General features: G+C 37.7%; 1 protein-coding gene across 3 annotated transcripts in view; it reads left to right on the top strand.

The window, feature by feature from the left end:
• The first annotated feature begins 289 nt into the window (after positions 1-289).
• The window catches only part of CEP162 (centrosomal protein 162), a 44,001-nt gene continuing 19,977 nt past the window's right edge, over positions 290-24,313 (top strand). Inside the window, exons 1-14 of one of the 3 annotated variants that reach the window (XM_058019513.1) lie at positions 290-351; positions 1,107-1,280; positions 2,112-2,215; positions 6,825-6,963; positions 15,190-15,342; positions 15,596-15,782; positions 16,728-16,780; positions 17,973-18,088; positions 19,037-19,067; positions 19,431-19,553; positions 20,290-20,481; positions 20,649-20,730; positions 21,586-21,850; positions 23,027-23,285. In XM_058019513.1, the coding sequence (XP_057875496.1) occupies positions 2,156-2,215; positions 6,825-6,963; positions 15,190-15,342; positions 15,596-15,782; positions 16,728-16,780; positions 17,973-18,088; positions 19,037-19,067; positions 19,431-19,553; positions 20,290-20,481; positions 20,649-20,730; positions 21,586-21,850; positions 23,027-23,285 (1,660 nt within the window). In that variant the 5' untranslated portion in view covers positions 290-351; positions 1,107-1,280; positions 2,112-2,155. Of the gene's footprint in view, positions 352-515; positions 571-1,106; positions 1,281-2,111; positions 2,216-6,824; positions 6,964-15,189; positions 15,343-15,595; positions 15,783-16,727; positions 16,781-17,972; positions 18,089-19,036; positions 19,068-19,430; positions 19,554-20,289; positions 20,482-20,648; positions 20,731-21,585; positions 21,851-23,026; positions 23,286-24,313 lie in introns of those variants that run through there. The other 2 variants (XM_058019512.1, XM_058019514.1) reach the window with 2 other exon arrangements.

Consider the following 24,313-nt stretch of genomic DNA (forward strand, 5'->3'; position numbering starts at 1 on the left):
AGCCCCGCCCGCCAGGGGGCGCCGCTCCGCAGGCCGGCCCCTTCCGCCAGTGCCCCCCGTCAATGGCGCCCGGGCTCGTCCCCGTCCCTGTCCCCGTCCCCGTCCCCGTCCCCTCGCGTGTCCCGCGGCGGACATGGCACCCCGGCCCGTCCCCTCCCGTCCCGCGTGGCCGCCCCGGTGCCGTGTGTCCTGCGGCGGAGCGGGCGGAGCCGAGGGAAGCGGGTGGATTTGGCGGAATCACGTGGCGCGGTCCCTGCTGGCGGGCGGGACGGTGGCCGGGAGGGTTTCCCGGGTAACGGCGCCGCCGGCGAGCGGGGCGGCCGCGGCTGCGCGGGGCCCGGCGCGGTGCAGGTACGGGCCCAGAGCCCGGGCAGCGCTCGGCTCCGAGCCGCGGCCAGTTCCCTCTCCCGCTGCTCCCCGGGGCGCCCGTCGGGCCTTGGAGCCGAGCCCTGCCCTGCGCCCCCGAGTCCCGCGCTGCCCTGCGCCCGCCGCGCGTGTGCTCCAGGGAAAGCCGGAGGAGGAGGAGGAGGAGGAGGAAGAAGATCAGGTCGCGGCTGGGATGATTAAAAGGTTACGTGAAATGTGTTAGGCTGTTTAAGCTTCCCTCCATCCCCGTGGTTTAGCCGTACCTCCTCAAAACTTCCGCTTTTTGCGCAGCGTTGTACCATACATCCCAGCAAGTGCCGCCTTTGTTTTGTGCACGAAGTCATTTGTGAGCCGCCAGGTCTGAAGATATGGCTGAAAAGTATATTTGCTAAGGTTAATGTTTGCCTGTGATCTTCTGTTACCGAAATTGTAAACATGTTTGTTGTCCTTTAAGTGACATATTGTTGGTTTTTATAAAAGATGTCATTAGGGGGTAGGCAGAAGAAACCCGTCATTCTAATGTAGGGAAAAGTAAAGATAATGTCAGGAGAATCACTTGGTTTTTCTGGCAAGGCTAGAATTAAATATTCCCCACCTGCTGAAGTAGCTGGCACAGTTAGTAAATTGCTAAAGCATCCTGCGTTTAACATCGAGTGTGCTTTGATGTGAAAGCACAAAAGGATGCTGGATTATGTGTGCCCTGAGAGGTAACGTTCTTAATCTCCTTACCATGTTTTCAGAGATATTGTCCAAGTGCTTACATAAGGATATCGTGCTGAATTCAACGCCTGGCCAGTCTGCTATAAAACTTTTCTTTAACTGCCAAAGCCAAGGTGTCGGGTGGTCTATGGATGGATAAGGAGTGAAAGCAGGAAACAGTTGTCACAACTCGCCTGTCAGAATCAATTTACTAGGTAGGTAACAGTCCTGTGTACTGAGTGGGCTCCATACTGGGAGAAGTTTTATTTAATGGTAAAAGCACTTTTGCAAATGTTCAGCCCTTTTATGTTTACATCACACTTCTCAGGCTGGAAGATGCTAGTGCAGTTTAATGCTGCCATACATCTGCAGTTTTGAAGGCAGCCATATGTGTTGAGCAGTGTGATACACAAAAGCTTTGCAGCCTTTTGGTTGTTGGGCATATTTTGTACCTGAGAAGTTGATGCAGACTTAGGGGAAGGAGAGGGGTGCAAATGTCATTGGTTTTCTCCATCAGGGCAGATCAAACCAAATGCCATTCCCTAACCTTAAAAAGATTTACATGTATTTATTGTTTACTAAATCCAAAGCACAGCAGAGATGATGAAACAAAACTAACAGTGCCAGATGTTCCCAGTGTTGGAAAAGAAGCATAGAAAGGAATTAAAAACCCTTAAAATGAAAATATTACTGCATTAGATTCTCGTTTGATTATTAGCAAAATGCTTGGGTTGCTAAGAGAGCTGAGTTTTGAAGAAAAATGTAAAGATAATGAAGTTAATCAGATTTTATTTATCCCTCAAAGTTTAAATGCTGAAGCTGGTGTTTTGGAAATGAGTATTTTGCTTGTAAGGACTTTGGGTGATTTAGGTACATTTGTGCTGATTGTCTCATTCAGTAAATAGTTTTATAAGGGATGGGAGAATGGTGTTTGTCATCTCTCAAGTTATGGATTGGGGTTTTTTTCCTTATAGCTCTATTCAAGAAAATCATTAGGTTACATCAATTTCAGAATGCATTTAATTAACTTCAATTTAATTTTTAGTTTTTTAGACTCAGTTGTTTGGAAGGTAAAATCCAGCTGCAAATTATGGCTCATCGATTTTCAAAGGAAGAATTAGATGAGCAGTTTGAAGAGTTTCTGAAAGAGGTATGTTTGAGAGCAAGGTCACATGCCTATTCTCTATTAAAAATGGGGAAAATTGAGTATGGAAGAATATGAAATGTAAGATTCAGCTCTCCTTTTATCACATAATTAACATAGCTGTCTTATCTATGGGTCTTAATTGCTAAGCTAAATTCATACTATTTTGCTGTATAGATATCAAGAGAAGAGTTTTGTAATTAAATAAATATTTTTGTCATTTCCTGGTTGTATCTTCAGAAAGAGCCCTTGGTTCTTGATTTTTGTTTCCGTTTTATTGTTGGTGCTACTTAGTACCAGAAGCTTCAAATTGATGTATAATTGGAAATGAGGTAAAAAAAATCTGCCTGTATACAAACACAAGCTACATGTTTAATATTTCTGTATTTTTCTGTGCAGTGCTTACTCTCACTGAATTATATTTAAAAATTCTTGTATAAAATGAAGCGTGTTGTAGTGATTCGAAAATTTGAATTAGATTCCTTTAATTCCTCATGGTGCTTCATGGTTTTGATTACTGGCAAAATCATGCAAGTCTGTGGGTTGTGGCTTAATCTAAGAATAATCAGACATGATCTAAATGCCCTGACTAGGTATGTTATTTTCAATGCAGATAGACCTTTAATTTCAGAACTTGCCCTCTGGTCTGTCAGAACACGGTGTGGTAACCCTAAAACATAAATACTGCTACATAAGGCCTTCACTAGATTTTAATTCTGTATATAAGCAGAACTAGTGATGGCAGAGAATATTTGTGGAGTCTCTGTTATATGTAATGTATGCATGAATTATTTTTTTTTTAAGTAGAGGCTGTGTTACAATTTAATGACTTGTGAAAAGTAATTTAATGATGTAACTAAGCACTCTTGAACTCACTGAAATTATTAATGTTAGTAAAATTAGAAAACTAGTCTTTGCATTTCCTTCAAAATTCTTTACTTACGGTTGTTACAGAGGGAGCTGCTCTGGTGAAGAGAAAAGAGTTTTATTCTTTTATTTGTTATGCACATCTGTCAAAACTCTGCATGTGATTGCTTCTAGTATTCCATTCCTCATTTGACACACTCTTCTTCCTCCTCAGCTATTGCCCACATTGAGGATGCTCATAAAAAAAAATTCATATAACTGTTGAATTATTGAATTATTCTAAGTGGCATTTGGAATGTCCCAGAGAATGTAACTTTAACAATTCATGTCTTAAATTTTTTTATAACTTCAATCCAAAATTGTTTTCAAACTGCTAATCCAGTTATTAAAAATATGCGCTGTGATTTTTGCTAGCTAGATACAGACCCAGATAACAATTATGTTCTCTTCTCTCTGTTATTTTTACACAGGCATCTTCTGCTATGTCCTTCTCCTTGCTTTTGTTTTTTATAAAAAGTGTTTGGCCTTTTAATACTAGAAAGATGAGAAACTGATGTGGTCCATTTCTTGAAACCTGTCTGTAGGTGATGTTTGTGTTGAGAGTGTCGCAGCAGGTGGGGAATAGTAAAATCTGTTTCTCAGTAGTTTGGGGCAGACTTAATATTGTTGAAGCAAATCTTTCAAAGAGGAAATGGAGCAGGATTTTTCCCTTTTAAATAACTCTTAATGAATCTATGTTTGGGGTGAGTCTATGTATGTATGTTTGTGATTAAAACATATGAAGTTAAAAGAAAGGCTGTATATACAGCTGGATGATGCAGGTCTAATAGGAGGATTAAACTAAGTCTTTTGGCATTTACACAGAACTTTAAAAGCTATCAGTGGATTTTCTAGACTATTATTATACAGAAGGAAACATAAATGTGTAATAACAATGACTGCATGTAGGATAAATCCTTTAATTATTCCCTCTGCCTGGGCATGCCTATTCCCAGCCCCTTGCCAAGACACCCTGTTGTCATCCATAATTCTTCCCATAATCCTTCCTCCTCCACTCTCTGTGTTCCTTTCCATCCACTCCTCACCATCAGTATCTTGTTTTGGTGTGCTTCCCCCTATTGTCAACTGGATTTCCCTTGAGCATCATCTGTCATACTGGTTTAGCTCCAGGTTTTCAGTGTTTGCTGTGACATTCTCTTGGAATATGCTATTGTGAGGAAGTCTTTCTAATACACAGTGCTTCAATTAATTGAATTAATTGCCCTTTTTTGATGACTCAATGCAATGTTGTGAAAAAGCTGTTGTCTGCTTCTAGTATTTTCAGTTGACTGTTGTTCTACTTGATATTCATGGATACTTGAGAAGGAAGACTTTCAAAAGGAAAGGCTATACCATCCTTATTAGAATATCTGTAGAATTGTATCTGGAAGAGAAGCACTGCGCATTAAGCCACGTTAGAGAAGCATTTTAACTTTTTATTAAAAGATCAAATAGATTAACATATTATTGTATAATAAAAGCATATTTTGGGGTAGACTTATATAATTGAAAAATACTGGTTTCATGGATTAATTAGGACAACTGGTCATGAAAGTCCGAGTGGTTTAGATCAAATTCTGTATTACCAATCTTTTTAAGTTCTTTCACATGCAGAGGAGGTGGTAAGCTGATGATGTGCGTTGTAGTTGTTCTGGTTCTTAAAACTGCCTCTTTAGGCTTTTATCAATGTTGAGATTAAACAACTGACACTTTTTGTGTGTCTGTGTTCCTGAAAGGCTGAGAGGCTGTTTTATGGAGGAGGGGAAAGAACAAATTGGTGCCACTTACTGGTGCAGAGAAGTCATTACGAGTCCAAAAAGTTGATTGATGATTGACTGATTTACCTTTTTTTCAAAGGAAGGAAAAAAAATCTGGAAGTTTTGCTGTTGAGACAACTGATATGTTGGGGAAAATACACCAATATTTTTGTGTCAGCGTTTCTCTCCCAGCTGCTGCACCTTTACTGTCTGCAGTTGACAAGATGGCTGGACATGGAAAGTTTCCAGAATTTGAGCACAGCCTGTGGGAGTTGCAGGTTCTTTAGTTGCAATCCACTAAGGAGAGTGAGCATTCACTGAAGTTCTGCTTGCAGAGCAGAGGATCCTGTTAGTTGTAAAAGAAACAGCAAGTGATAACAGTTTGCTTGCATCAAGCACCTGTCAGTGCTTCCAGCTAGCAGGAGGCAGTCTGACCTTTGGGGACAATGGCACTAGTGCTTGTGTTGTGACTAGTGTCAGGAAATTGTTATTAGTGGGATATTTATTAGAAATCTAAAGCTGTTTTGTTCAATGTCACAGAGCCAACTGAGAGAAATTGCAATACATCCTGTTGTCTAGCAGTTTCATAATTTATTAAAATTGTGGTTTTTTTAAAGTGCAAGGCTCAGAGCACTTCTTTCTTTCTAAGATGTATGACAGACATTTAGTTTTCTCTAGTGAAACTGAAAGCTCTAAAGATGTTCTTCATCAGAGATACTAAAAAGAATATTTTATTACAATTATTTTTCCTTAAATTATAGTTTTATATAATTGGCATTTGATTTTTGAATGAAGAAGTTGAAATTTTAGTCATATAGTAAAAGTAGGCTTTTATGGCAGTGTTTTTAATATAATAGGAGGCAGAAGATTGCAGAGGCTTGTTTTAATAAAACATACCCTTGTGTTTTCCATGTTAAGTATCCACAATCCTGTTGCCTCTAATGCTGGGTTTATACTATCAGATTTTCTTATTTGTGACTATTACAAAAGCGAAGCTTTTGAAATTTTCCCATGTGATGCATTTCATATGTGAATTCTTTGTTTCTTACCGTTTATGGCTTTTACTAACTCTGTGCACCATGTTCTCTAAGACACTTTAGGACAATTGGTTTTAACAGTTGTAGCTAAAAATTTAGATTTAAAGTATGCCATTCCCCTTAACCCCAGTTTGCTGCACAAAGAATATGTAGAACATAGGGATGCAGTGCAGTAGATTAATGAATATTTCCTTGTTGCGTGTGTGGATAGCTAATTGTGACTCTGAGCCTGCTGTAGGCCATAAAGAGCTTTATTAAAAGAAAGGAGCAGAGGTTAGTTGTCTTTTCCTTCCTGTTACTTATCAGTAACTTAAATTCATATGGTGTCCATACTCAGATTTTTTTTCCGTTGATTCAAGCCCTCAGTCAAAATCAGCATGGATGACTAACACATATGAAAGTTTAATACACAGTTGGGTAGGAATGTCTCTGGCATTTCTATTTATTTCATGAATACAAAGTATAAAATTAATTTCTGAAGTCTGATTTGCTGGCAGTCAGAATGTTGCTAGTGCACATTTATTTTTAGAATATTAATAATAATGTTCGCATACAAAGCAAGGATAAGGTAAAATTGTTTCTGCTCTACTTCATTATCTTCAGCGATAGAGTTTTGGTTCTTACATGTCTTAACTAATTGAAAAAGAGCTGATTTTGCTGTTCATTTGAACTTAGTTTCTCTGAAGCGATCCACTTTTAATATATCCAAATTCTGGCAGTGGGATTATTAAAATATACAGTATTATTCCATACGAATATAGTTATTGTTCCTTAATCAGTTTTGTCATGCATACACAAGAACGGCAAACAGTGGGGAGTAATGAGAGGCATCTGGACTCAGAAGTCTAGAATTGAGTGGCTGAAACAATGTAAACATGTAAAAGATCTCTTTAATCTTGTATGCAATTTATTCAGTCTCTTTCAGATGATTCACTTGGAAATTCAAAGAAAAAGTCCAGCATTCTTGAGAAATTGGGACAGCCCAGGAAAAAAGAAAAAAAGAAAAAGGATTCAATGCCCTGGTGGTTATCTGAGGAAGACTCGGATGATGGTGGTAAATTAAAAGTTTTGCAATGTTTTGGCCACAGGGGGTCAGGCTAGTCCTTTCTCATACTGCATGTTAGGCCTGGTTTGAGATTAAGCTGGTGCCACTCGTGTTTTAGAATGTTACAGTGCAAGTTTGTAAAGCATAAAAGTCAAATAGAATTGTATTTTTTAATGGTTTATATTCAAGTTGTATGCAAGCTGTTTGATGGGGTTTTTTCTGTAGCTTTTGAATTAATCAAACTTGTAAAAAATAAGCACATTATAAATAGTAAAATAGTTAGAAAATATAACTTACAAACTTGCAGAAATATTGGTATATGTGTATTGTAGCCAACCTGTTCTTTATACTGACTTTTTGTAACTTTCTGTTTTCAAAACTGTAGTGGAAAAAGACCAGTTTGTATAAACATGCTAACTGCAATATTTGTAGTAGGTTGGAAAAGCACAAAGAAAGAAAACTTTTCAACACCAGCTGAATCCAAGATGTATGTCTTCAGTATTCCCAGCATTTCCCTTGCCAAGAACTGTGGCTCAAGGCGAAATGGGCTGTGATGACATGATTGCTGGCTCAGTATTGACACGGTCACATAGTCCTGGAAGAAAATACATAATTGTTTGCAAGCATTCCACCTCTATTTTTTTTTTTAATTTCTACATTGTCTTCTTGTTGGATAGTAAAACCTATAGTAGTGAGTTTCCACAGGATGTTTGTTCACCCTCTTCTTCTTGTAGTAATTGGTGGTTTCTTAATTTTCATGATTCGTATTAATTGCAAGTGGACCCTACCAGAAAGTTACAAAAATCATTTTTTTCATCTGACAGAGTTAAAATACTGCTGATAGTCTCAGATTTTAAGACTATCTGTCAGTGTCATCTTAGTGAGGAGTCCAATCCTAGTCAGCAGTTGTGCCATTTAGGTTCAATCCTAATAGGTGCTACCTGGACTTCTTGTCTGTCTTGGCCTTTTAAGATGTTGATGTAAAACTCACATGGATATGAGAAAATTCTTATCAGGTGGTTATGAGATATGATGATTTCCTTACAGCTTTTCAGATAATGTAAGGATGGAGTGTTCTTGCTGGGCAATGTGAGAATTAAGAGGTTATCATGACCTCATTTTTCTACATACTCAAAGAAAATTTTGATTACTTTAGAAGCTCAGCATGTTTTCATGGTTTTTCTGAGATGCTTGAGGCAACCCAACTTTGATACTTATGGTAGAAAACACACTGAAATAGGTTCCTAAAGGGCAGGGTGATTACAAGTTTTAGAGAACAGTGCCTGTGTGGATTAAGTAAAATTAAAAACAGAGTCACAAGAAACAATGTGATTATATTGAGATGTTCTATCCAAACAATTTCTACCACTGTTGTTTTTAAAATTAAGAATATCTTATCAGTTGTGCAGGTTAACTAGAGGTAAAGCTATTAGAGCTGGGACAAGCTTTGCCTACAATTTACTGATGTGTGAAATACCTGGTAAACTTTTCAACGTCTCTCTTAAGAAAAGCTTCTCATTTAATGGAAAAACATTCAAAGGCTGAGCCTACCCGGTTTTGCTAGTATGGAATCAATTTACATGCAAAAGAAGCTAGCCTGTTCATATTCATACTGTTGATGAGGGACTGCTTTTTGGGTTTTTTTTTTGGAGGGAGTTGAAAGTAATGTGTGTGTAATGCAGTTTGAGTCCCAAGATCCAACATCTTGGCAGTCGGACATAACAAAGCTGAGAATATAGGAGTGAACGCCAAGTGTGCCAGATCCGTGCACTGAATTCTTCCCTGAGCAGTGTTTTTGCCAGGCAGATTATTCATTTTATTTCATTTACTGCTCTGTCACCACTCTGCATAGAATACCACACTCATGGAGCATATGCAATAAGCTATAATCCCACCTACTACTTTAATACTGCCAAGCAGAGGGGCCTTTAATTCCTGCTAGAGGGCCTTCCTCTTTCTGTCTTAGCAAGAAGGTGGTAACTCCATGGCGTGAAGTGGATCTCCTGGTTGTGGCATCCCATGAGGAAAGGGATGTATTTGTCACACTGGACACGTGTAAATGGTATCAGTTGCAAAATACCTGCTATGATGAATCCCCTTCTGCAAGGTAGGGTCTAGTTGTAGGGCAATTAACCTAGAGTCAAAAGAGAGCCATTTGCAGAGACCACCGCTTGACCACCTTTGGGATAAATTGAGTTTTCCTCTGCAGTTTTATGTGGCTATGATTTTACTTCATATAGACATATTTGTGGTGTTTTAAAATGACAGGTTGGGTGACTGTAAGGAGTTCAGTGTGGATAGGCTTCCAGAACTGCTCATGTTCTCCTCTCTGTATTTCTCTGTTTTTCTTGTGTGCTTCCAAGTATTTTGTCACATACCATTTTGCCATGTCTAATATTCTCAGCGTGTGTATGTTGTGTGGTGTGTTGCTCAGACCTATTAAAAGTGGATGATGGCACAGCAACATTGCAATGTAAGTTACTGCACTGGATGACTGAGAAGATGATTTAGACTTGTAGTTTTTTGTAAGGTTATATGTAAACATCTCCTAAACAGCAAAACAGTTTCTTATGGGAGAAAATAATAACACTGCTGTGATGCTAACAAACATGAAAATAAGCGGAATTTAATTTCAGGAAAGTGTAATGTCAGCATGCTTCAAAAATTTTTGGAGACACTTCTGTGTCCTTCTAGGCTGGATCCTTCATGTTGGTTGCAGATAGGACATAGTCAATAGACTATCAGCTAACAGAATTAATGTTTTTAAAGTTGTTTTATCATCATGAATCAAACTTACATAAGTGCTTAAATTTTACCTTCACCCACAGTGTGGCAGTGCATTCATTACAAATGCATGCTCCATATGTATAAGTTGATGTCTTTGGGTGTGACTGTTTAGAGATAATGTTATCTGAAGAAAGTCTGGATCATTAGCTTGTGTAATACACCAAGCTGATAAGTTGCATGCAGTTTGAGTTTTGATTTTGTGTTACTTCATTATCTATATCACACTTTCTTGAAAGACAAAGAGAAGAAGATTAAATATGTGTTCTACACTTACTTGTTGTCTGTTCTTTTTGTTTCCCAAGGCATCTTGTTGCAGAAGTGCCAGGAAATAGGTAGAGAGTTGAACTAATCGCCTGTTTCACTGAAAAGTATAAAGTACATTTTAAAATAACTCCATGAGTTATTCTAGGCACGTTTAAACTGTTTGCTCTTCAGCTTTAAACTGAAATGTGCAAATTATGATTCAAGACACTGTCTTCCATATTGGACAGGTTGGAGACCTAGGTGATGTCCTTTCTACTTGATTTTGTCATTTAAATGATAAAAAGAAATTGGATACTAAGAATTCCTGTCCTGTCTTGCTTGCATGTTTGTTCCTGCTGTTTGTCTTTTCAAGATTTTCAAATAAAATTTGTTAAAGCGAGGAAAGAGAAGAAACTGACAGAAAGCCATGCCGAAGTAGTGGAAAACACTGAACAAAAGAGTCCCCATTCCCAGTCTGGTATTTGATTCAATATGTTTTGGTATATTTATTCAGTATCAACCTTGTATTATTAGTGTGTTTCCTGTAGAAAATCCTTGGCAAACTGTCCATTTGACCAAGCTGCCACATACACATTGTCTGTATAAAAGACAATAGCAATCAACTTGTCCCGATGCAAGCGTGGCATTGGTGTTAAATTCAAGCAGATCAGTAATGTTTTGGAGAGCCATGAAAATGTAATATTTGGCACTTGGTCTTTGGATCACATTGGTGATATAGTTTGTAGACTATAGAACATCTCCTGTGCTAGTTTTCTAGAGTGTATGTGCAGTCTAGAAAATGTATGTATATGTTTTCATAAGTCTCATTTGCGTAGAATAGGTGTAAAGCATCCAGGTCTGGGAGATAAATACTAAAAATTAATTTATTTCTCAAATCAGGGTTAATATTTTAAATATGAGCAATATGAGGACCTCTGTACTTATTTCAAATTACTCTTTTAAAAGGTATCAGGTGTTTGCATTATTTATAATAGATGGTATGCCGAAAACACTCCTAGTTTCCCAGTAAATGTGGGAGAATATAGATTTAGAGGAGTAGTGTCTTGCTAGTGAGCTTACACATCAGTTGAGGTAATAAAGGACCTATGCATTGTATCAGAATTGATTTATTCCATTTCTCTCCTTGCTGCACCAGCTTCCTTTAGTTATCTTGGATGTTTGAGCTGTGTTAAGGTCTGGTCACATATCCCCATACTCCTGTTCTAAATAGCTGAAGTATTTGGCTTGATGTCCTAGACTACTCTCTCTTGTGTCAAGATGAACTCAAAAGACCCATAACTAAGAGTTTTATCAGAATTACTCCATTCCGAAGCCTCTTCCACTGTGACAATTTCAACATGTCAAAATCCAACACACACTGTCTGGCTAGTCTAAGGTATATAGAGGCTGTAGTGTAGCTGTAAGAGTCCAGAGGAGGCCACTAGGGTGGTTAGAGGGGTAGAGGACCTCTACTATGAGAAAAGGCTGAGAATTGGCTTTGTTAAGCCCAGGAAAGAGACTTCAGGGTGACTTAACTGTGCCCTTGCAGCACATGAAGGGAGCCTGCAAGAAAGATGGAGAGAGACTTTTGACAAGAGCATTTAGAGACAGGCCAAGGGGGAATGGTATCACACTAAGAGAGTAGCTTTAGATTAGGTATTAGGAGGAAGTTCTTTGCTGAGGTGGTGAATGGGTTGCTCCATCCCTGGAAGTGTTGAAGGCCAGATTGGATGGGTCTCTGAGCAATCTGGTCTAGTGAAAGGTGTCCCTGCTCAGGAGCTGGATGGTCTTTAAGGTCCTTTCCAACCCAAACCTTTCTATGGGTCTTTGATCATGAGAGCAGTTTTCAGCATAGCTGCTGTTACCTAAAACTTAATTCTGCTAACATGAATGAAATTTGCTTTGCTGCTGAGCAGGTCCCCACAAGGGTTAGAGCAAACAAATGCAGTTCTTATATCTGACAGTGATAAAGACAGTAGTAATTTATACTTATGTACCTCTGTTTTCCCACTTTTCTTTGTACCAACCTACATGCTTCCTTTCAAACCTCGTAGTAAAAGCCTTTCACTGTTGAAGTAGTTTTACGAGTTTTCTTTTTTTTCAGGTCATTTATTGAGCTCCTAGAACATTGCAATTGAATACAAAGTATACCTGTATCAAGAATCTTTTTAAAAATAAGAAAAAAGGGATGGAGAAGAGTAGTTCTATTTCCAGAAGTTATAAGTATTAACTTTAGTTTTTACTTACAGGTAGAAAATCAGAAGTAATTCAGTGTACAAGAAACTGAACTGTATTACTTTTTCAGAAATGTCACTTTGAAGTCTCACATCTTGTTCTTCTCTTTATTCCCTGTCCACTATGCATTAAATTTTATAATGTTCATGTACACTTAGAAGTAGTTCCCTCTAAATCTTCCAGTGCATCTCGCAGCAAGGCTTTGTCTAAATCCAAAATGTTGGAAAAATTTCATAAGGACAAGAAAGATTCATACTTTAACAAAGAAGAAGGAGCCCTCGCTTCTGACAGTCCATGCAATTCTGAGGGTAACAAATTTACTGTATTTTATATGGTATTAAAAAGGTAAAATAACTCAATTCTGACAGTCTTGGTCAGATTAGGAAAAAAATAAGTTACTTTTTTGAGGTAGATGTTTGTTATTACCACTTTGAGTCCTTTGTTTTTAAATGTTTCTCTGCAAGTATGGTCATTATAAATATTCAAAGTGAAACTCAGGTTCTTATTTTAATTCATTTCAAGTGGCTTTGAAAAAAGAATACCATATATCATTAGCCTTACAAAATGTTGCTTAGAAACATACAGGTAGTGAAATCTTTGGCATTCAAGATAACTACTTAAGAAGCTTTTAAGAGAAGTAACAGATACCCACCCCGCAAAAACAAATGGCTCTTGCTAACCTCACTGAAATCCATGGGACTGTTCAAACACAAAAACACAGTGAAGAGACTTAAATCCATATGAGTTGATATTTTCTCCAGGTTTGATAAGTTTCCCAGAGTTCAGATTGTGTAGGATGAGAGAAAACAAATATTTTTGCCTTCACTAGCAGTGAGTAGTGTGTGTGGGTGTTGAGAGTGGCTAAGTTGCCAAGTTTAATGGCTGCAGAAACAGTATTAGATTTTCAGATTATTAAGGAAGTTGCTTTTTTAAAAAAACTCTTATTTGACTCAAACCCTGACTAGCAAAATATTTAAAAATTAGTAGATAGCTTGCATAAACCCTGTGAAGCCTTCAAGATCAATGTACATCTGCTGAGGAATTTCACTCTATATCAGATGATTTAAATTAAAAAAACAGAGGAAAATGTTTTCTTTAAACTTTTGTTTTATTAAACATTCTAATTGGGTTTTTTTACTGTTGTATAATCCCTTCTCCTTTCTTGCAAATCTCTACATAGGAGGTCAGTTGCAGTTAGCATTTGATATATTCTGCTAATATATTCTCATTCAAAAACAGGGGTTGGAGGTCTGATGAAGGTTTGGCTAATCTAAAGCTCTGCAAAAAATCTGTCACCCAGCTGCAAACAGACTCCTGTTTGCTGTCTTGAAAACTAGAATAGAGTGCTATCTGAGTAAATTACTTTAAATTACTGCATTTGGCTACCTGAGAAATGGGCTATTTGTAGTTTTTTACTTCTGTTCAGCACTTTGAGCTTTCCATTTTCTGCTTTTCAATGTAGCAATATGTATTTATATTGGCATTAGCCTTTGTGCATGTGGAGCTTGCCTTTTAGACAATGTCTCTGACATTGTTTGTTGCGTGCAGGGCAAGTCAGTAAGAACTCTATATTGAGGACAGAGCTGAGGTTAGATACAGGGATGTGGATTTCCAAGGTGTGGAATCTTCTGCGCTTAGCCTCCCAAAAAGACATGCAAGGGGACTTTATCATTAAAATCCAGAAAATAAACCTATTCTGTTTTTTTAAAAAGGAGGCTCTTACCATCAGAATGAATATGCTGAGGGCTGCCCAGTAGGGAGGGAAAAGGTGTTGAAGCTCCTAGTTTCCCACCTTCCCTCACCCTAAGTGTATTTTTAGTACCAAAGGGAAAGGATTGTCCATTGTCATGATATAGGCAAGTATGGCGTTTTTAAATGGGACTTGTATGGGCTTGTGTAGGGAACAGAGGAAGATCTCAGAGCTGAAGCACTTGGTCAGCACATGGAAGACTGATTTAGTGTAATTGATGTATGGATCTCCTGTCTCCTGCAGCAGGAAATGAGCTGTTGTCAGTGTCTTCACCCCTTCTGCTGTGCTCAGTACAAGGACACAGCTACATCTCAGCATCATGTGGCCAGGATGAAAAATTCCGAGTGTTACCAACTGAGGATTCATGTTGGAAAAAACAGACTTAGTTTCTGTTCCCTTCTGTGAGAACTGTTAAATAATTTCATGTGTCATTTGATAAAATGCATGAGCAGCTTTTCTCCTATCCCTCCTCCAATGAGAACTTATCCAGAATCTGAGTATAAACGTGTGTGTTTTTCAGTCAGGCAGAAGGGAGTTTTTGAACTAGGAGTGTCCTGCGATATCTGGCTTTTAGTCTTCCATAAGGAAGTAGATATGGCAGTGTTCTGCCTGAGAGCCAGCAAAAAGTTGTTAAGGTGATGTTGAACCCTCACAACAGTGAAATTGCAATTAGGAGAGAGCAGCTACAAATTGTAGTTGCATAAATGTGTAGAATGGCATAACTGGGTGTTCATCAGTGACTTTTAAGAGACTTTGATTACTATTTTTTTCCTTACAGCCTTTAAGCAGCAAATGAAATGTAGCTGCCAAGCCAATGGCTTAGCAAGTTTAAAAAAATCTATGGTGATCTGAGGTAGTAAATCAAATGAAATGGGCTGGGTTTTAAGAAAGAAATATCAATTTCTGTATAGGGTCTGTGTGTGAGATTGTCTTTCGTGAGTAATGTGACAGTAACTCAGGTGCATTTGACTCATGCTGAACCTTAGGTGTGTGTGCAAATATGAAGGATAGAAAGATAATGTTTTTAATAGCTTAATTAATTAAACAAGATTTACATGTAGAATCAGTGGAAATTAGGTGAATGCGACTTGTGAGACTGCACATCTTTGCAGTTGCAATGCGAGATTAAAACTGGTGGTTCTGGAAGGAGACTAGAAAAATGATGTGTCATGTAAGTAACTTTTAGATGGTAGTCAAGAATATTGCAACTTTGTTCCTAGGAATTCTTGAAGCCAATGGAAACTTTCTCAAGGTGCAGAACACTTCACAGCCTGTGGGAGAAGGTCATGAAAACATGGATGCGGAAAAGATGCAGCTTGAGAAAAGTAATGGAGATGCTGTATCTCTGAGTAGAGACAGCCTGGAAACAAATGGTGAGAACTGAGAGCCCATCAAATTAACTAAATCTAAATAAGTTACTATTAAATTTTTTACCTTAATTCATTTCAAGATGGGATTCTTCACTTCTGGCAGCTGTGTCATGAACTGAAGTCTCCTAGTACTAGTTTGTAATGATTTGATACCATTAGTACTTTATAAGTCTGTCTGTAGCTGTTGTTAACTATTTTGGCTATTCTGTGTGGACATACAGCACAGACACCATTTATTTTCTTTTTTGAAATTCAGATTCAGTTTTAGCTTCTGGGCCTAATCAAAGTATTGTAGGAGTTGGATTGGATACCTTGGAAGAAAAAGAAGAAAAAGAGATCTTCTTTGCCAAGCTTGAACGAGAAGCTTCCTCTGCTATTGATTATTCAAGATTAAATAAAGAGCTGGATTCCAATGATTCTGTCGTACTTGCACCATTTGTACGGTAATTTAGGGGGAAGAAAGGTTGTGGACTGTATTAGTGGGCACATGTGGGTGGGTATGGCCACTGAGATTTTGTTGGATGATATCCTCTATATAATTTCAGACAGGTTTTTTTTGTTTATTGTGGTTTGCTTTTTTTCTTCGAGACAAGGGAAGAAATGAGCTTAATAAATAAAAGTGAGAGCATGAGTTAGTGATGAGTGGATGTAGCTCCACAGTCTTGGGCATAACTCAGTAGAAACAACTCAACATTCATAATTGTAAGGAGTAACTAAACAAAGATGTAACAACTGATAATAACAAGAAAGTAGATCAGGAAACATTCTGTGTCAGTTTAGATGTGATATTACAAATGAATCTAGAGGAAAGATACCTAATCTTCATAGACTAGGGCAACCCATTTATAATCAGTTATGTGAAAATAAGTTCCAACATCTGTGAGAGAAATGGATGAAGGGAAAGTTCAGGCTGCTCTTGGTGAAAATGCTGAGTTCAGAGGCAACTTCTGATATGAAAACGGTTAGAGAAACAGAATTCTGGAGAGCTTTAGATAAGGGCAAAACTTCTGTTTTATGGGAAAAGGGGAAAGAAAGGAGAGGTGTGTGATTTTTAAAATGATTTTGTTAATCCAGAATGACTGGGTCAGAATAGGAAGCAAACCTTGATGGTAAAAATATTTTTTGAGAAGTTAATGTAGATGTTGAAAAGAATGCAGAAAGGGAGTGTTTTTAAGAGTTAGATTGAGACTTTTAGCTGTGAAATACTTTATTTTAATAATTTCTGACACTTTTACAACTTTTCTTACCTTTGATTTGGTTTGTTGGACAAATTGCAATTTTTTCTTTTATTAATAATTGTAAGAAATATCAGAGTGTAGAGTTCCAAGAAAAATAGTATATTTATTTGCTGTCCAAAAAGAGAGTAGAATTTTCATTTTATTTCTCAGAAATGAAAATGCTGAAAAAGAAGAAGAAGAACCTGCACATGAAGAGAAATCTGGTAATACAATCTTTTATTTCACCTGTAGTTCTTACATCAGCCTTTTAGGCTGCTGTTGCATTATGACTGTGCAGCTGTTATTCATACAGAGGGATTAAGGTGTTTACTTTTGCTTCAGTGCTTTTCTTTTCTGAAGTGGATTTTTAATCCATTGTAAGCCATAAGACAAAAAAAGGGAAAAAAAGTAGTAAAAATCCTGCATCATTCATGAATGAAAAAAAACCCTCTGATGTTGAAATTTGATTTACTCCAGTGTCTTGTCATCTGTATTTTGTGCCATCTTCTCATACCTGAATTTAATCTCTGTAATCTGCAGTATTACTCTTACCTGATTTCCCCACAAAATTTTCATGCTACATTTCTTGCTTATTTGTCTTTCACTTGTCATGTCTCTTTATTTTATGCTTCATTGCTGTCATATGATAGTGTGTATTCATGTAGTTTAATGGATTGTATTTTCAAATGTATTTATTCAGCTGAACTTTTGAGAGGTCCTGTTGTCAGGATTGAATTTCCCAAGCACAAGGAGGATGTATTTGTAAACCATAAACACATAAAGAACACATTATGACCCAGTGTTTTGCAAGGGTTCTAGGCTTAAGTGTTACAGATAATGCAGACACTGGAGCCTATTAACCACAGGAGCTGAGGGGGAGAGATACAGCAAAAGAGAACTGAAACTTGTCAAAGGATCTAGGTAACTGAAGGAAAAGCCTTTGGCTTGCTTGTAAAGTTCATTCTCTGACACACTTGGGTTTAAATAGTGCTTTGTCTTAAGAGTGGCTTTTGGCCGACCAGAGCAGGTCATAAGAAGCCAAATTACAGATTCTGAGCCTCAAAACTGTCTAAGTGAATGTACAGAGTACTTTATCTGCAGGGTTGGAATTGCATCATTGCACCCCTAAGTGAGAGAGAGTAATTGAATAAAAGGGGTCAGTTCAAGTACACCTTGAGACAAAGCATGTCTGATCACAAGGCAGCTTCCTTTGAATTTAGAGATATTATGTGTGACTTTCACTGTAGTTTTAGTACCACACTCAGTTTTGGAAACTTTCTGTTGCCTTTGTAAAAGGAGTAACATTAGCAGTAGCTGTTCTTAGACGAGGCATTGGGGAAAAGGAAGTAGCTGTCTCTTAGTGCTTTATCTTCCTTGAGTATTCATTCTGTTTGACATTTACTTTTACTCTTTTAGGTAGCTACAGTGAAGATTTTGAAGAAGAAACAGATACTAATCCTGCCCTTAAAACTGAAGGAGATCAGGTGAATCAAAACATCATGTCAGAAGTTGATTTAAGTCTTCAAGAACAGGTATAGCTTGCTAAATGTTTCTGTTACTTGCAGGAATTTTAAAAGCTCTGCCATATGTAACTAAATATGGTAAACCTTTATATGATACATACTGTCTGAAAGAATATTGTGGCTCTCAGACTATATCTTTCTATTAAGGATATGTACTTCCCTGTGCTAGGTCATAGAAGGGGTTAAGTTCTTCACAGGGTTTCCTGCTTACTCCTCCTTTGAGTTAAGAAATGAAGATGGAAGTGCACAAATTATGAGCTCAGGTGGAAACTCAGCCTCAGGATGGGTAGTGTCTAATCTCTCAGAGCTTTTGAGTGATGCAGACTACTGCAATTAATTCTGTGCAGAGAAGCCCTTTGGACAGAGGACCCAAAAATCTTCACTGTATGTATGAGCTGTGAGGGCACTGCTGTCCACTGGCTTATTTCTCGTGTGTAGCACATGTGGTTGAAGCACATGGCTGCATCCCTGGAGCACACATTCAGATTTGGGCTTTTTTCAAAAGAAGTCTATAGAGCATCATGTAATCATTTTCACTAGGTAAACTTATTTGGGTTTTTTTTGTTCTTTTTAAAGAAATTTATTAGAGTGGTATTTCTAGTAAATGTTTGAAAAGTTAGAATGGAGCTGTAAATAATGTCCTTACTGCTACTTAACTTTCGTTTCTCAAATTACAATAAAAGAGAACCAGGAAGGTGCAAAAATGCTCCTCTATGCAGAGGAGCATTTAATTTCTATTGACCTGTGAAAAGATTTATAGAGTACAGGATGTTGAGAACTTTACAACATTCTAAGGAGGACTTTAGAGAAGCGCATATTCTTGGAGAATGAATGAGTGGTTAGTTCTAAGTTCTAAAAACTGTTTTTAGGTATTGGACCAACTTCTAAAGTTTGTCCAGTTTTTTTCCCCTGATATTCAAAAAGTAATTGTTTGGGTTTTTGGTTTTTTTGTGTTAGGAAGAAGCAAACACTGGCATGCTGGCTAAAGGTAAAATATAAACTTTGTTCAGTGGAAGAAGATTAAATGGAACTTTCTGAAACTTGCTTACTTGATTTTTACTATTTTGATATTTTTCACCTCATTTTATTGTGTTCTACTGAAAATACATTGAATTTAAATAGTTAAAATAATCTACATATTAACACTTCAAGGTGATCATCAATGTATTTTTGTATTTATTGCACCTATTCAGAACTCAGACTTGTAATCAGAGTTCATTGGTTTTCCACTAATGGCAATAAAATAATCTATGTAGTATTTTTTGTATACTTAAGACATCAAGCTCTGGTATACTTCTAATTGAAGTATAAATAAGAGAATTTTTGTTTTCTTTAACATTTATCTTCTTAGTTGTATTGCTTGATTCACAAGATTCTGCTGTAGAGCTTCAGAAGGCCATTGAAGCATCAGATGAAGCTCCAGGGGAACATGATCAGCCTGAAGAAGTCAGTGCAGTTGAAATGAATGAAGCAGGTAAGGGGTACTTTAGAAAAAGATGAAAAATGAAAAAAACCCACCACACAACAAAACTCAAAACCTAAAATCTTCCTTTTTTAAAATAGGTGACTTTTTAAAATAGGTAACTCACTTGTTCTTAGATTACTGGGGAACATTAAGCCCTTGGCTTTTGCCAACAAATCTTGAAAGCAGGAGGAAATACTTCAGGAAGTAGTGGTGTTTCTGCCAAACACTTGGTTATTGAAAAGTAGTTTTTGATGCTGCAATTTCATATTTAAATACCATCACCTCTGGTTATTTCTCATATCTAAAATTCTTCTTTGACAGCATTGAACATTGAGCATTGAATGCATTATTAAATGCATTCTCTTATCAAACTTCACACAACAGTACAGGCCACTTACCTCCAGATTATGGCTGTGATGGCACCTGTTCAAATAGTCATTTAACAAAAGCTGTTAATTTTGGTGCTGTTAAAATATTGAGATGGGGGAGAATGAGGGAGAGGAACACAAACTGTAGATGAGATAATTTAGTAGGCGCTAATTAACTTGGCAACTGTTTCTTTTTATAGGAAAAATTAGATTTTTAATTATTTTTTAATGCACATGATATCACTGTTCCCCACATGATATCACTCTCTCCCCACATAATAGACCAAGCTAGTAACTGGAACCCAGGCTCCAGTGGGATTCTGTTTCCCAAAGCAGAAAATCCAGTAGTGTCTCTTATGAGGCTGCTTTTTTCTCAGGTACTTCCCATGGACAAGCTACCAGTGACATGGAAGCACTATACCAGGCATATCATCACATTGATCAGTCTCTGGGGGACACTGGCGAGCAGAAACTGCACAGTTCTGCAATGGCAGTCTCAGAAGGCTTAGGGCAAAGCATTGCACAAAATAATGACATCTATGCAAAAAACATGTCAACTGTTGATTCAGGTAAATAGCTCAAAGGAAGGCATGTATTGTACAAGCTTGTAAAATGAGTGAACCAGTAATATCTATAATAGTCCATTTATGAAACATTTTTAAATGTTGTCCTTGTAACAAATATTTTTTTCTAGGCTGTTTTTTAATTTATTTTATATCTATTTCTCATGATTTAGATTTACCTACTGTGGAAGAATTGATGAAAACAATTACAGGACATATGTTTAATACCAGAAATTTTGATGTGGACCCTGAACGGTATTTATTTCAAGATGCATTTTAAGACTTGTAGCAATCTAAAGCTGCTAACAATTTGTGAAAAATAGCTCACTAAATAACTTATCTGTATCTTTCTCTAATTACATACTGAAATTTTGTTATATCCTGCATTGGCATTATGTCATTTGCAGTGAGCTGTTAAATTAATTATACAGTGTTAGTAGGTTTAGACCAGGGATTCCCATACTTACTTAAGGTAATAAGCAGCAATGTTTCTCCAATCATTTGGAGGAGTGTTCATCACTCTCACAGCTAGGATCTCTGCCTTCCCAGTCTTTTGCTCTTTCCCCTTCCCCATACAAGCATTTCAGCCCACATCCTATTCTAGCTCTCCAAACTCCATAATCTTAATTTCAAATTCTCGTAAGATCAAACCTCACTGTTGTGATTCTTACTAACCTATGCTCCGTACCTCCCCCTTATTTGCTGCAACTGTTCTGTCTAGAGCAGACAGCACAGGCCTGGTAACTGTCAGAAATACAGCTTATGCTTAGCAGATGAGTTCAGGGAGCTTATCATGTAACTGCACTCAGCAGAAATACTGCTCATTTTTTAATTAGCATTAATTGCAGGCTTAAAGGTGTTTATCTTGTAGATAATTTTGCTACCTCTACAAAAACAGTTGCTGCTGAGAAGCAGCTCTTTTTACACAGCATGGGAGTGAATCTGTATTACTAAATCTGCAAGATGGGTCTTAAAAGAGGCTTAGTAGCTCTTTGAAATTCAGGCAGTTTTTACAGCTGATACGTAAGGAAAAAATGTCCTGCTTTTTCCAGAGTGATAGAAAAGCAAAAGGCAAAAGTCTTATTATATATGACTTCTCTTTTCTTGCAGTCCTGTGAAACTGGTAGGCAGCACAGACAATGACCTCATTAGCCACTCACCCTTGGAAGACCCCCAGAATAATACATCTTGGGAGAAAAACTTAGTTGAAAAGTTTAGCAGAGAAGAAAGCATCTTTCTACAGACAAGCGTGAATGACAATAACTTTCAGAGGATGACTGAGAAGGAAATTCAGACCAGTGAAGTGCAGCCTGATCTACTAAGAGAAAAAATAGGACAAAACTCTCTGCTTTCACAAGGAAACAAAACTAAAAAAGTAAGTATTACCAACCAGATTTTTGTTGTATGGAAGTAATTTTTAAAGGTATGTATTTTTAGACTGCCTGTCACTTGATTATGCTCTGATGTTAAGAAATTGAGAGACTGTGTTTGTTTTCCTTGAAATTCTCATGTTGCCATTGCTACTGTTAGAGGTCACCAAATCCAGTGTACATTGGGTCCAGTGGGATTCTTCTTGTCCCAGCCCAACATGTGGAAGGCTGCTGCAATGCCTTGTCTCCAGCTCAGGACAGTGATGTCTCTGAGCACGTGAGCATTGGAGGGACACGTGTAAATGCACAACAGGCTCAGAACAGGGAGCATTTGTACAGAGAGAACAGTTAGAAATGCAGTTCAGTGAGAATATAGGAGGGGCTGCAGTGGTCCGTGTCCAGCTGAGTCAGACAAGTGTGCTGACCAGCAACCTGCTCATGTCACCAGCTTTTTTAATCTGTTTTTTTCCTCTATTTCCCAGACTTGTTTCTTACTTCTATTTTGTTATTTCCCTAGAGATCCTGTAAATTTTGCATATTCTTGCAATCATCTCAGACATCCCAGGACAAGATTCATGTAATCCCAAATCTTCTCCTTGTATCCCCAAATTATTTTCTTCTTGCATCCCCTAAATTAGCTTCACATTCCTTTAAGCAATCATCTTTTGTGTGTGTAAGGCATTGTAGGGACAGAGGTTTGGCTGATTTATCCTGGTGGATTGCCCTTTAGGGCAAACAGGTTAAATTTTTTCATTTGTTAGTCTTGGGAGTTGTGTGCTTTGTTTTTGATGATCAAGTTTAGCAGAGTTCCTCTGCCTGCCACTGTTCCTTTATTCATGGCTGGGTTTCTATATCCACTGTGTTTATTAGCCTTTAGTCATGACCTACCTTATTTGATAAGCAAAAGACCCTGTAATGTACAGTACAATTAAAATAAAGATACATTTTCCCAGATCAATTAAATAGAGCCAGTACAAAGTACTTGCCTTGTGTAGTTCTGAAGTAGTACAATTCTGCAAAATTACTTACTACTAATTTGTTTAAAAACAATGCTTGCCATCAACCTGAGTCTTATTGTTGTGTAATTTTGGTAACTGGTTCTATGTTTTTCACTGGTGAATGCTACCCTCAGTTTACAGCAGAGCCTAAAACTTGTTTTAAACCAATGTGTTCTGTCACAGGCTCTTCGGTCTTGTTCCTTGAAGAATGAAAGATCAGAATCAATGTCAATCAAACCAAAGAATATTAGAAGTCCAGCGCCTGTACATAAAAAGAAACCTTCACATGGTCCTCATGGACTGGTTAGAAGTTCTGGCTATGGGAAGCCCAGTTTACTTTCAAAGCAATCTTTTCCAGTCAGTGAAAAGAAGACACCAAAAGAAACTTTCAAAAAGACGTCTATGAAAGCCAAAAGTCCTGCAGATAGAGCAAAATCTAAAGGTAATTGTAAGTTTTGAGAGTTTTGATTCTGAGTTTAAGAGCCAGAGAGATTTGCGTTTTATGCTTCACATTAAAAAAACCCCAAATGTCGTAGAGACATCTAAACTCAAATGCAGTTAAGTACTGATTTTTTTTCTGTATTAGCATGAAATAGCTGTGAGAGAGACTTTTATATGAATCTTTTTTCCACTCACATTTACCACCACTATGTTTGAGACATCTATTATTCACCAGCAGGACCGAAAGAGTAAAAAAAGCTGGTGTTCAAAAAGTAATATCTACAAGTTGACATTTTTCATTACAGTAAATGCAAAGATTTGCTGACTCACTAATTTATATGTTTGAGGCTGAATTCCTGTTCTGAGCTTCTTTTGATCTTTGCTTTCCTAGAGTACAAAAGAGGTACTAAAAAGGAAGTCCTATTTTCTGTTCACATCTCTTGGAAACACTATGGAAAGGAGAATACCAATGTAATCCTGTGAAAGCTGGGTTGCAAGGAAACTTTTTATTTTGGGGTGAAGCCCAAAGAGTTTCATGAGATAATTCATCTTAAGCTTATTCAGCTCAATTCAGACAATGTTTACTATCCCTGAGGCATGAGCAAGTAACACTACAGGTACCCAGGCCTAATGCACTTCTAGCATGCAGGGCTTTTAAAAGCCCTGCAGGAAGTGTCAGGAAAAGCAGTTCAGGATTATTCACCTGTCTTAGGGAGGTGCTTCAGTGGCAGCTGTTGAACTGAGGGACCTCAGTTCCTCAGTACATTGATGTGTCTCTCCCTGAGGAAGAGGTTTTACAGCCTGGTGAAGGTGGTAAAGTGAATGACAAGTACTGAGAAAATAAGACTACAGGCTTCTTTCACACTTGCTCTTCCCTCTCTAGCTATAACTGTTCGTGATAGTTCAATTTTATGTGATTTTAGAAAATTAATCTCACCTGGCTGCATTCTGCAGGGGCCTCTTCTATAGCTAGGAGGAGGATAGCATTGAATCAAGCAATTACCAAGTCATCAGTGCTAAGGGACTACC

The sequence above is a fragment of the Melospiza georgiana genome, chromosome 3 (genome assembly GCF_028018845.1).
Source record: "Melospiza georgiana isolate bMelGeo1 chromosome 3, bMelGeo1.pri, whole genome shotgun sequence".
Taxonomy (NCBI): domain Eukaryota; kingdom Metazoa; phylum Chordata; class Aves; order Passeriformes; family Passerellidae; genus Melospiza; species Melospiza georgiana.